Source organism: Lepidochelys kempii, chromosome 18 (genome assembly GCF_965140285.1).
Source record: "Lepidochelys kempii isolate rLepKem1 chromosome 18, rLepKem1.hap1, whole genome shotgun sequence".
NCBI lineage: Eukaryota > Metazoa > Chordata > Testudines > Cheloniidae > Lepidochelys > Lepidochelys kempii.
In genome coordinates, this window is record NC_136397.1 from 14,229,383 (window position 1) to 14,242,972 (window position 13,590).

Below are 13,590 nucleotides of genomic sequence, written 5' to 3' on the forward strand. Positions count from 1 at the left end.
GGAAACAAACAATGCCTGTTATATTGATGAATGCACTATAAGGTGGGTAGAAAGCTGGCTAGATTGTCGGGCTCAACGGGTAGTGATCAATGGCTCCATGTCTAGTTGGCAGCCGGTATCAAGTGGAGTGCCCCAAGGGTCGGTCCTGGGGCCGGTTTTGTTCAATATCTTCATAAATGATCTGGAGGATGGTGTGGATTGCACTCTCAGCAAATTTGCGGATGATACTAAACTGGGAGGAGTGGTAGATACGCTGGAGGGGAGGGATAGGATACAGAAGGACCTAGACAAATTGGAGGATTGGGCCAAAAGGAATCTGATGAGGTTCAATAAGGATAAGTGCAGGGTCCTGCACTTAGGACGGAAGAACCCAATGTACAGCTACAGACTAGGGACCGAATGGCTAGGCAGCAGTTCTGCGGAAAAGGACCTAGGGGTGACAGTGGACGAGAAGCTGGATATGAGTCAGCAGTGTGCCCTTGTTGCCAAGAAGGCCAATGGCATTTTGGGATGTATAAGTAGGGACACTGCCAGTAGATCAAGGGATGTGATTGTTCCCCTCTATTCGACATTGGTGAGGCCTCCTCTGGAGTACTGTGTCCAGTTTTGGGCCCCACACTACAAGAAGGATGTGGATAAATTGGAGAGAGTCCAGCGAAGGGCAACAAAAATGATTAGGGGACTGGAACACATGAGTTATGAGGAGAGGCTGAGGGAGCTGGGATTGTTTAGCCTGCAGAAGAGAAGAATGAGGGGGGATTTGATAGCTGCTTTCAACTACCTGAAAGGGGGTTCCAAAGAGGATGGCTCTAGACTGTTCTCAATGGTAGCAGATGACAGAACGAGGAGTAATGGTCTCAAGTTGCAGTGGGGGAGGTTTAGATTGGATATTAGGAAAAACTTTTTCACTAAGAGGGTGGTGAAACACTGGAATGCGTTACCTAGGGAGGTGGTAGAATCTCCTTCCTTAGAGGTTTTTAAGGTCAGGCTTGACAAAGCCCTGGCTGGGATGATTTAACTGGGAATTGGTCCTGCTTTGAGCAGGGGGTTGGACTAGATGACCTTCTGGGGTCTCTTCCAACCCTGATATTCTATGATTCTATTAGGTTAATTTGCCCCACAACATGTTAGAAAAGACTTGCAATAGGAAAGAACAGGGCATCCACAGTGGGAAAAAGTAACATGTACAGACCTAATTGAACATGCATGAGCAGTTCTAAAAAAAAGTCACTGGGATTAAGCTTTTTTAATTCTTCTCCTGCTTCTTCTTTTTTTAAATTTAAAGGGGTGTGTGCTAAATGCAATGCTGATGTAATTATAACTCACTCAAGGCATTTACACCTCTCAATGCCAGGACTCAATCTGGTACTCTTTTCTTAACGTTAATTACTATTAAAAAGTCAGGAAATCCTCATTTGAGGTTCCCATACCAACCTTAACACTCCCCACTTGCACATATACATTAGGTTTTTTTTCATCCTTTTGTGCGTCTGTAAGAAATAGCAGAAATTTCTGCCTATCGCTTGATCTGACAAGTCACACCCTTTACTGTAAGCTGCTGCTGTTAGAGAAGCAAAATGCCTAGAGTACCACACTTTCTCAGATTATCCTGCAGAACTATCTGTAGCAATATGAATTAGCATTAGCAGAAACTTGGGTGCTCCATTTCTCATTGTATGAGAAACTGGACATATTAGTCTACAGTGAGGGTATGTCTACACTGCAGCTGGTATAGTGGTACAGCTGTGGCAGTGCAGCTGTGCCACTGTACCACCATAGTGTAGATGTGTTTTACAATGACGGAAGGGGTTTCTCCACTGATGTAGTTAATCTACCTCTTTGAGAGGCAGTAGCTAATTTGACAGAAGAGTTACTCCATCAACCTACCTCTCTCTGCACTGGGGGTTTGGCTAACCTAACCATGGAATTTTGTGCGAAATTTAAGTGTAGACTAGGCCTCAATGAATTTTTTTAAAACTTGTGTTCAGCAAAGCAGATAGCATATCAGGCATTGATGCTCCCCACTCCCCATTGCTTAATAGCAATTGCCATTAGACAGATTAAGAATTTGACAGGTGCTTGGACTGACCTTGCAAAACAGAGCATGTTGCTGGCTCATGTGTGAATGTTAGCGGCTCTAACCTGACATTTAAATTTTCCTTTTATATTACCAACATCAGGACAAAGGAGGCTGTTTAGCTACTGCTTTCTTAATTTTGTTGGTGGGAGTTTTATATTTAAAATTCCATCTTAATAGGTAAATGAGTGCTATTTTAAAGCAGTGTGGATAAAAATCAGTGTTTTTTATTTTAAAAAAAGAACTGGATTTAAGCCTGTTTAAAAGGAAATATGAGTTAAATACAAAATACATTAAGGCCTAAACTTCTTATCTCTTGAAACAATTAAATAAAAAATAAATATGCTGAATCCAGGCGCTTCTGTCAAAAACTTTCAATTAAAGGCTGTTTTTCTATATAAAGAGAGATTTCCCCCCTCCGATTCTCACTTCTGAGATCAAGCTTTATAAATATGGCACAATAGTAGTAAATAGCAATATATCATTCACCATTTTGTAACATACTAAAAATGAATAAGAATCTGAAAATATTAAGTTATGTAGTTGCTTAAATAATTTTATATAGTTATAGTGTACCCTACTGAGTAGCAAAAGATGTATCAAGTCTAGTGGTAAGATTCTTTTATAAGTAAATCAACGTGTTTTAATGGTTATATCAACCAATGAGAATGCACCTTTCTTTAGAAAATAACTGAAGTGCAAATGGAAAAGTTGATTAAATGATTTAAATCAAGGCTTTCCATTTGGTGATTTAAATCAATGCACACTATTTTAACGATGACTAGCAGAGTTAAAGTAAAATTCAGTCTGCAGTCATTCGTGTGTCCAGGAAGTTTCTCTTATTCAACTGAATTAAATGTGAGCTAGGATATAATGTCACATATTCATCATGGGATTTACAGCAGATTCCAGCAGGGGCTGATAAAGTTAGGATGAATATTGTGTTTCAGAGAAACCAGTGTAACTTAACCTGTTTATGTGACAGGAGATTAACAGCAGATTATGCATGTTGTGAATGTCAGAGCTAAAGTGGGCTGCCTCTGTTTTATTTTGAACTGAATATTTCAAGGGCCTTTGGAAAGAGTTTAACCTTGTTTTGTTTTTTTGGACAGGCTTTTGGAATCCTTCTAGTTTTCTGACAAACTGAAGGAAAATCAGACTGACAAAACCATTGTTCGTTATCTAACAAACTGTCATTGGACTCTAGTAGTGTTCAGAGCATATAATGTTATATAAACCAATTGTGATTTGTCAAAGGTGAAATAAGTAACTATTAAGCATTATGTAAATACTTGATGTTTAATGAAACCTATTTAGTAAAGTATTGTACATAGGCCATGTCCAATACTCAGAAAATGCTGGCTTAAGAATTTTTGGCAGTGCTAGAAGGGTCTGACTGACACACCTTTAGTTTGTAGAACTTCATTTAAAAAAAAAAAATGTGGGAAAGGTTGCTATTATGAGACCATTCCGTAAACTACTAATTTCAGTAGTGGGTTCTGACTAAAAATCAATGTCCGGATATGGCCTAAACTTGGTACAGAGACAGCGTTATCTGCAGAAAGGAGTTGAGTGCTTTCACCAAAGCAAACAATTTTTAAGAGAAGCATGTGGACTTTTGGGTTGGAGAGATAGCTCTTACGGTTTGGTTCAGCCTCTACTGTTTATGGACTCTGCAATCCTATAACTTAGATTCATAGATACTAAGGTCAGAAGGGACCATTATGATCATCTAGTCTGACCTCCTGCAGAACGCAGGCCACAGAATTTCACCCACCCACTCCTGCGAAAAGCCTCTCACCTATATCTGAGCTATTGAAGTCCTAAGTATAGGTGAAAATTTGTGCCTCTACTGTAGTCTCACCTTGCCTAAAGTGTGAGATTCAGACTTGGGAACTGAACCTGGATCCCTTGTATGGCAGTTAGCTAAAATCACAATTGCAGCTAGTGTTCCTGCTAAATAAGGATGTCTTAACGTTTTAACTGAATGTTTTGTCAGAACTACTAGTTTCTCTTCCAATATAAGGCAAACCAGTTTATTTATTTATTCAGAATAAAAACCAATGTATATGCTAATAAGAAAACTCTTACTATAACTAGGATTTACAGTTTTAAAAATAGAAATAAATTATCTTAAACATCTGGCTCAGGATATCCGTTAGTCACATAATTGTTTGACTAATGTATTGAAAGCCAGGCTTACTGTAGGGTCTGTTCTATACTTGAAAGTTTTTCTGGCACAGCTATGTCAATTGGGTGTGATTTTTGTTTTTATTTTTAACCTCTTCCTCCCACCCATGATGTAGCTGGGGTGGCAAAATATGGTTGGTAAAGGAAAAATTACCCATGTTGTGAAATAGCAATTGTGCAAAAATTAGTGGACCACAAGTGTATATTTTACCATGGATGTCTGATAAATCATACATCCTTGCCATTCAACAAGAACATAATTCTGCTCATTTTAAATCTGCAGTGGTGTAGTTCAGCTTTTTGTAAGCACTTAAATTAGAATAGTTAATGTGTATGGTTTTGTTACTTGTAGCAAAAGGAAATGTAATGAGTTGGCCTTCAGTTACTCAAACTTGTCTGAAGCTTCAGGACAGCTGCAACAACTGGTCAGTTTTCCGCATAAGACAAAGTATGTTCAGTTCTTCTTCGAGTGCTTGTTCATGTCGATTCCAATCAGGTGTGCACGCACTGCATGTACGGTTGTCGGAAAGTTTTCCCTTAACAGCTCCTGTTGGGTTGGCTGTGGAACTCCCTGGAGTGGCGCCTTCATGGCGCTTAATATATGACCCTGCCAACCCGACCCCCTGCTTCAGTTCCTTCTTACAACTCTGGCTAGTTGTTTAATGTACACTGACTTCAGTTTGCAGAGTCTAGCACTGTGAATGTTGAGATACTATGTAGACAAAAGCATCCTGAAGGATAAAAATCTAAATGTTTATCAGGTGTGAGGATTATAGGCAAGATTCCCTATTAAGTTTTAATAGGAGTTCAAGTCTGAACAAAAATGCCTTCCCCCTTCTCAATCAGGCTATGTTTCCTTGGTGTATGATGTAAGTTTTCCAGACCTCCATAAGGTCCTCCAAGAAAAGCATTGTGGACAAGACCCTGGAATGTGTACTGTATAAATAAGAAGAACCAAGTCCCTGCCTCTTTATTTTTGAGCAGGCAGTGAGACATCTTGGGCCTTTTTCAAACATGAAAAAGCAAGAAAGGGACAAATCCATTTTCTTTCTGTACAGGTTACTTTTATCTGCATTTGATATAATTGCACAAAGGAAAAGGAGTTGGTAGTTTTGTTGGTGGTATGGACCTTGCATATTTGAGTGTTTGTTTCAGCAACACAGTCCTTCATGGGGTGGAATTAAAATACTTTAAATAAATGTATATCACTTGTTTCTGCATTATTTGTGCATATGTGTGAGTAAAGTTGAAACTCCCTTACTTTCTTTCCAAGCTGTATATTAGATTGTTATTAGAAATAAGTTCACTAAAATAAAAAGTGGAACTCTGTTTTTGGCCAGGAATGGCTTTAAAGAGGAGAAAAGCTACCCTCCATGTCCACTGCTCTTTGAACTTAATTCTGGTAGATCAGAAACCACTATTATGGGTTAGTACTATGGAGGAGTTCAAAATTATGCAACACTGGAGGAACTTTTTTCATAATTTAATTTGTTCATATGCAGGTATACAGAATACATAGGACATAGCTATTTTCTGAGTATCTTCAACCAGTTAAGCTGAAACTTGAGTTCTGGTAAAGAAAAAGGCAGCATTTTTAGAACTGATACTTTAGATCACTAATTGCCTGTTATATGATGACGACAAATGCAGCTAGACCCACTTTCTCACATTATTTTTTTTTAACTAATTGGTGCATTGTTTGCAGTTAGTATCTTGTAATTGTTTCAGTTCATGAAATCTTGGTGTATATGCTTAAGTCAGACATGGGGGTTACTCCAAAAAAGTGCAGAGCTGAATGGTTCTGCCTTGCTTTTGAGGGGAGGAGGAGAGGAGAGACCTATTGGTGATTGTACATATTAGGACCTTAATGGACCACCAAAACAAACTACTTTTCAAAGCTGACAGGTAGCAATGTTGTATCTCTTTAGAGTATCTGTTTATGTAATTATTTAACTCTAGTACTTAGATGTACATTTGCAGTGAGAATGTTGCTCTTGAAGCTTATGTGCAAGAACCTGCAGTTTCTTACATCTGTGGTATTGGTAGATTTTCCAGTCTCCTTGAACACTTAATAGTAAAAAGGTGCTGTAAATACAAAGGTTAAGCATGTAATTGGATTGGTGTTATGCTGAGCATTAAGTGGAGCAGTAGGAAGAGCAGTGAGGTTGTGTGGAAAATAAGCAGTCCTCTCATTTTATTCCTTAAACCTGTTTTTAAATTTAAATTAATTTATCTTAGCTTTAAATAAAATATGACTTGTAATTTTTCTGTAACTTTCTTAAAAAGAGAATTTCATACACACAAAATGTGCAAGATTGACATGAGTGTAGATAGAAGTAAAAAACAAAACCAAAGCAGATGTTGCATCAGCAACAGTAGTCTCCATGAAGTGGCCTTGAAAAAATTTGAGCCCTGGCACAGGCAATTCATCTTCTTTGTTCTGATGACTGGTTAATAATAAAAAAATGAATTTCACTTGCCTGTCTAAAGCAACTCTCTTCATGAGTGGGTAAACAGAACTTTGCAAAGCTGCTATAGAGAGAAATTGGTGAGCTGTTCGTATCAGTAAAAGGTTCTTGCATATGTATCTGTATACAAAAAGGAAGTATTTGCAGATGAAGGTATAGACAGAAAACTTTTTTTTTTTTAAATAAAGAACACTTTGGGAAAATGGAGGCATAAATGCATGTAACATTAAGAAACCAGATTTCTTTGTTTTAATAATGTGCTGGTTCAAAATCTGAAAACTCAAAGTGGGAAAACATTTTCAGTATTTTAATAACTTTTAAAATAAAAATTAACTTTGTTTCCATAATCTTTTATTGTTCTTTATAGTTAACAAGCACAAGCCATGGATTGAAACGACATATCATGGTATAGTTACAGAAAATGACAACACAGTACTCCTGGATCCCCCCTTGATAGCCCTGGATAAAGATGCGCCTCTGCGGTTTGCAGGTACAGAATCTATCTTTATTGGTTTTTCCATTGATGTAAGTTCTTGTTTGTTAGAGATGCTGTGTGTTACTCAGCATTTTTTTTCCTAATGAACTGCAGCTTAAGAATGCTTCCTAAGGTTTTCCATAGCAAATGTTGGTTCATGATACTGGGTTTGTGTTTAAAAGATACAGCTCTTCTAAACAAGAGGTTGTTGTATCTTGCAGACTAGAGGTTTTATGCTTACACATTTCACTTCACAAGGAACATCCAGACAGACTGGTACAAGTGTAGACTTTAACCATCTCTTAAATACTTGTGCTCCAGATAACAGTTGCACCATTCAACACAGAAAACGTTCTGCGAAAGTCCGTTTTCTTATCATTCTGAAAGGACCCACCATTTATCTTCATAGTCTTCTTGGCTTGTGCTGGTTCTCAATTATAGACTGAAGGGGTTTGGTGAGGGTATGATTAATTGCTATCAGGATTAATGTTGTGTTCCTTTTGCACCATTTTTGGATTGAGGTTTTCTGCAGAAATCCAAAGGGTCAGTTTATTCAGTAATGTTGGATAATCTTTGGAAATGGATATCCTTTTCTACCTCTACAGTCACTCAGTCTAGTAGTTAATGCTATCCATATGCTTCCTCTGTGTTAGGAGATGAGAAGATATCTTATTTGTCTGTCCTGTTTTCTATATTAAAGTTAGTATTATGGAGTATCTTAAGCATCTTTTTTTTATCCCAGTAATATAGCTTGTTAGCTGAGGATCCTTTAGCCTGAAGTATAATGTTAGAAATCTGATTGCCAATCAGAGTAGCCTGGGAAGAATTCTGCATCCTCTTGGTAGGGAGACTGACTGTTCCTCTTAAGCCCTCTTAAGTGACCAACTAAAATACCTCATGGTCTGAATGCAGAATGCCTTAGTTTCTATATTGAAAGTGTCATATATAGTTTGGCCTGTTCTTGCCATAGGGCAGAAAATATATCCAGAAAATTGAGTTTTGCATCTGCATATTGATCTATTTATAAATTCATGGTACGCCCACATCTTGAAAACTGCATGCAAATCTGGTCGCCCCATTGGGATTGGAAAAGGTACAGAAAAGGGCAACAAAAATGATTAGGGATATGGAAGCTGTTCCATATCCCTAATGAGAAGAAATTAATAAGACTTTTCAGCTTGGAAAAGAGACAGGTGGGGGGAATATGGTAGAGGTCTATAAAATTGTAACTAGTGTGGAGAAAGTAAATAAGAAAGTCTTGTTTGTTTCTTCTCATAACACAAGAACCAGGAGTCATTTAATGAAAATAATAGGCAGCAGTTTTAAAACAAACAGAAGGAAGTATTTTTTCACATATTCACAGTCATTCTGTGGAACTCTCTGCCAGAGGATGTTGTGAAGGCCAAGACTATAACGGGGTTCAAAAAAGAACTGGATAAGTTCATAGAGGATAGGTCCATCAATGGCTATTAGCCAAGATGGGCAGGGATGCAAAACCATGCTTTGAAGTGTCTCTAGCCTCTGTTTGCCACAAGCTGGGAATGGGCTACAGGGGATGAATCACTTGGTTGCCTGTTCTGTTTGTTCCCTCTGAAGCACCTAGCATTGGCCACTGTCAGAAGACAGGATACTGACCTAGATGGACCTTTTGGTCTGACCCAGTATGGCCATTCTTAGAGTGCTTACTTCTGGTAGCTAATCATAAATGTACATCTTATCATTTTTATATCCCTTAAAAATCCCATCAAGTTACTATGGCATTTCCACGGTAAACATCTGATGAAGTGAGCTGTAGCTCACGAAAGCTCATGCTCAAATAAATTGGTTAGTCTCTAAGGTCTCTAAGGTGCCACAAGTACTCCTTTTCTTATGGCATTATGGTAGTACTTAAAGGCTTCAGTAGAGGTGGAGACTCATTCTAGTAGGTGCCATACAGATACATAGAGTGCCAGTCGCAGTTCCAAAGAGCTTTTAATATAAATAGACCAGAAAAATAAAGGGAGATAGGTAGTATTGTTATACTTTGTTTTACAGATAGGGAACTGAAGCACAGAGTAAGTGATTTGTCCTAGCTTGCACAAGACATCTAGGAATTGGATCCAGATCTCCTGGTCCATAAGCAGATGCCTCAGCAGCAAGACCATCCTCTTGCTAATGTGCTTCAAGTGACCACTAAAGAAAGCAGTCTCTAAGCTATTGGATAAAACGTTAGTTATTTGAAGATAGGCTGTGTTTTACTTTTTACATGGGAATAATGGCTTTCAGTTTCAGAAAGAAATTGTTGCTGATGACTATGTTTAAAGATACAGTAGCCAACAATGGGATACAGCTATCCCACAGATAGTCTCTTTGCTTGGGCTAGATATAAGAAGATTGTGTTTGAAGGACATTTCATGTTTTCAGCTCTCAGCCCGAATGAGATGTTTGTCTGCAGACACTTTCTTGTATAAGTAAAATCTTAAAGAATCTAGAGTTCCTGTAAAATAGTTGGAACTAGAGGCAATTCAACATTCTAGGCCTTATCAAGTTTAGGAATTTATCTTTTATTTGCAGCCTGGCAATAAAGACTGGAAATGATATGGAAATGAACTTACTAAATCAGCAGCCAGCTGAAATGTTGAGTATTCTAATTGTGTCAAGTGTTATGGATGTACTGGTCACAACTCCCTAGCTAAGAGTGCACTTACAGCAGGGATTTAACCTCTTTATGTATGAATATAAAGCCTATTCTGCCAAATATATAGCGCTTACACTTTAAGTACAGAACTAATTTTACAAGAATTTACAAGACAATCTACAAATTTATTTGAGCTGAAATTAATTTAAAACTGGGTCCTTTGACACAGGATGCTAAGCTTCATAGTCTTTTTCTTGTCAAGAATGATCTTAACAGGATGATACTCTTCAAACTGTCTGTATAGCTAAAAGTAACTGAAATCTTACGTATAGGCTATAATTTGAAGAAGTAGGCTGTAGCTGAGTTATAAATGACTATATCTAATTGTAGCTATGTAAACTACAGACAGGGTCAGGTCAACAGCTCAGGTAATTTTTAAGAGGAGCCATTGTCACCCTTCTTATACAGCTAATTTACATGAAACAATTACATTGGTTGTAATAAATCCACGATAGGAAGACTAGATAACTTGGGGGGAAATGTCTTTTAGAAATCAGTTTAATTTGGGACCATAAACACTTAACATTATAATGATTTTAAAAACTTATCACATGTCTTTACAGGACAGAGTTAAGATTCTTTGGTATCTTAATGTCTTTGGATTTCTTAAGTGTAACCATAACCCTGAATTTCGTGAGTTTTGTAATGATTGGTTTTGAGAAAACTGCAGCATCCTGTAATGGTTCACCCTTAAATTAATTATATTTACATTCAATCTTTAAACTAAATTAAAATGTAGTTTATCTTGGAATTGGAGACTGTTCTAATTTACCAGACCCTCTAACAGCTAACTTAGAAAGATACTTATCTGTAGCAAGAACAGACTTAATAAAGTTCTAACCATCTAATTATTGATCTCCTCACTTGTGTGCATCTGTCCCTTCTAGTACAAGGGAAAAGAAAACCATGCATAGAGAGGTGGCTCTCAATAAGAGTATGTAGATCAGTTACCAGCTTGCTCCCTCCCCAGTGATTCTTAACCATGGGTATTCTTAGAATTCCATGTTGTTCTACAGGTATGCACAGAGACTATTAAACAAAAAATAATCTAATAATGATATAGGAAGACAGACCTTCCGTCCTGTTGATTAGGAAAAGAGGATAGGACTTCTTTCTTACTGTTCAGAAATACTTCAAATGCTTGCCTTAATAGTCAATTGATGCTATGCAGTAGTTTGTAAAAGCAACAGATTAGGTATTCTGTATCTGCTGGGCAGTAAATGTCTTGGTACATTTAAAGTATAATTAAGCTTTAAGAAAACACTTGCAGGATATGTTCATATACCATATCAAATTTGTGAAGGGGAGGTTCAAGATTAGAGCATCATGTTACTTTACAAAACAACTCCTGTGTAGTGGTAGCAGTAAAAATATGTATGTAAACCTGCTTTACCTTAGCAAGTGCCTGTGACAATTGTAAGCTGACTTAATTGTGAGTTTAAATAAACATTAATACTGTGACTTCCAAGGAAACTAAAATTAGCAAAGTCCGAAGGGCAACAGTCTCAAATTGGCTAAGATCCTAGACTTTTATATGGTGTACATAAACAAAATATGCCGAGGGCTTTCCTTTATGTATTCAGAGCTGGTGGACTCGTATATTTAAATTCCTGATGACAAATACATTATGAGAATTTCTAAAAGTATTTGTCTAGCATTAAATAGGACAGTACTCTAATTTCCTTTTGAGGAGTGAAGATGTGGGCGTGGTGCTGAATCAGCATGATGACCTATTCTGGATTGGCTTATGCATATCTTAGAACAGAGAATAGTATTGTCATTGTCCAGCATCATTTTTGTGGGTGTTTAAGTGAGAAACCCTGTTAGAACAGTGACAAAATGTTGTCATAGCAAAACAAAGAGCTTCAGATTAATTGTTTTATTCTGCTTTAAGTGGTAAAGACTTAAATTGGTTAGACATGCACAATTTGTGTTGCCTAAAAGAGCTGAAGTTCTAATAAACTGCCCTTGCTTGTAGAAATTAAACCACTTCTTAAACTCTAATTTGGTTTTAAAATATTTAAAGTGAACTATTTAACCACTCTGATCATCCTCCATGTTATCCATCTTGAAACCTGTCAATGTGCTTTAATAATGCATTGAATTGTGGGACAAGGAACAGCAGTATTTTATGATTCATTAATATTGCTTTGCTCACTTGAATTGCACTATGGATGGTTCCCAATATTATGGCTTAACTATGATTACACATTCAAAGAATCCCAGGTGTTTGAAGCTAAATGTGATTATCCAAATATCTGCTTCCCAGTTAATTTGAGTGATTGGACATATGGAATATAACATATTTAAATAAAAGCAGGGATCTGAATGTGGTCCTACCAAATTGCCTTGTCTTGCTTTCTGACGTCAAAGTAGTCCCTGTGTAATAAATCTTGCTGATACCCTATTTTGTATCATGGGAATGCCTGGGGAGGATGACTGACAAAGTTGTGCAGTGAATCCTGTGTGAAAGCACTTCTACACTACAAATCTAGCTGTTGGGAGAATATGGTCAAATATAACTTTTTTTTTTCCTGGGACAATCACATTTTGAGTATAAATGAGATCAAACTGTTTAAAAATCATGCTAATGCCTTAAATTCTTAGCATACAAGGAACTTCTATCTACACTTCAATAAGGAACTATGCTTTTATGGTGCTTGTGGCACTGGGTCCCTCAAAACTGTTGAATTTGCAGTGTTGATGGACTTTAAATGGGTTTAAAGTAGGACTTTGTTTGAGATGAGCCACTAGTGGAATTAAGATTCTTCGGCATGATTATAATAGAGTTTTTAAAAGGTGGTAGTTAACCACTCTTAAACCATGTTATTTAGCTTTCCCCATATTAATAAATATAAAGAGGGCCCCCACAAAAATATTTCTTGGACTAGGAATCTTTGTGTTTAGAGAGTACATGTGTATGCAACTCTGAAAAATGCTCTTGTAGGATCTCTGTTCATTCTCTTGAAAAACAAAAAACACGTCTGTTAGCCCCTTCCTGGAGATGCATGTAACTCACATTTTCCAGTTGGTGACTGCTGTTGGTTTTTCTCCACACTGTACTGCCAGCCCTTGTTTGTTTAGGGCAGGGAACTGTGCTGACGTCCTGTCTGCAGCCTGCTAATGCGTAATGCGGCAGTCAACTATATAGTGGCTCTAAATAAAGGATAGGTTGGGTAGATGAATGCACAGTTTGTATAAAGGGTGAGCTTCCAAATGGCTTCCACACTTCAAAGTCCTAGTAATAGAATGATACATGTCTGGAATTTGTTAGAACATATTCATGCTTTCCCTCTTTGGAAGAAATGTTTTTCTCTTTGGAAGGGAGCTGGGATGAGATGCTGACACCAGTATTTTAAGAAGAATTTAGACATCAAACTCTTTATGCCCTCTAGTTCTAATATTTTAAAAACTAATTTTCAGTAAAGTATTTTACATCAAAGTACAGCATAATACCATGAGAGCCTAAAAAATATTACACTCATCAGAGCGTGCTGCAACAAAACAGTAAAAAGTTCCATGATAAAGAATGCCCTTAAGGAGACTGGATTATCTGTTTTCAGGCTTCAGTAAGGTGGATAAATAATCTTGTCAGTTTATACTGAACTGTATCTAAGTTTTGCTTAGCTACAGAGATGAAAATTTATCAAATGATAAACTAATATTCAACATGCTAATTGATTTCCGTTCCCTTCTGGGTGTG

The 13,590-nt window shown here is 37.3% G+C and overlaps 1 protein-coding gene across 4 annotated transcripts in view; it reads left to right on the top strand.

Annotated features, from left to right (window-relative positions):
* CLSTN1 (calsyntenin 1) overlaps positions 1-13,590 on the top strand; it is a 62,009-nt gene that overhangs the window by 16,202 nt on the left and 32,217 nt on the right. For all 4 annotated transcript variants that reach the window (XM_073316578.2, XM_073316580.2, XM_073316579.2 and 1 more), the window contains exon 2: positions 7,103-7,225. In XM_073316578.2, the coding sequence (XP_073172679.1) occupies positions 7,103-7,225 (123 nt within the window). The remainder of the gene's footprint in view (positions 1-7,102; positions 7,226-13,590) is intronic.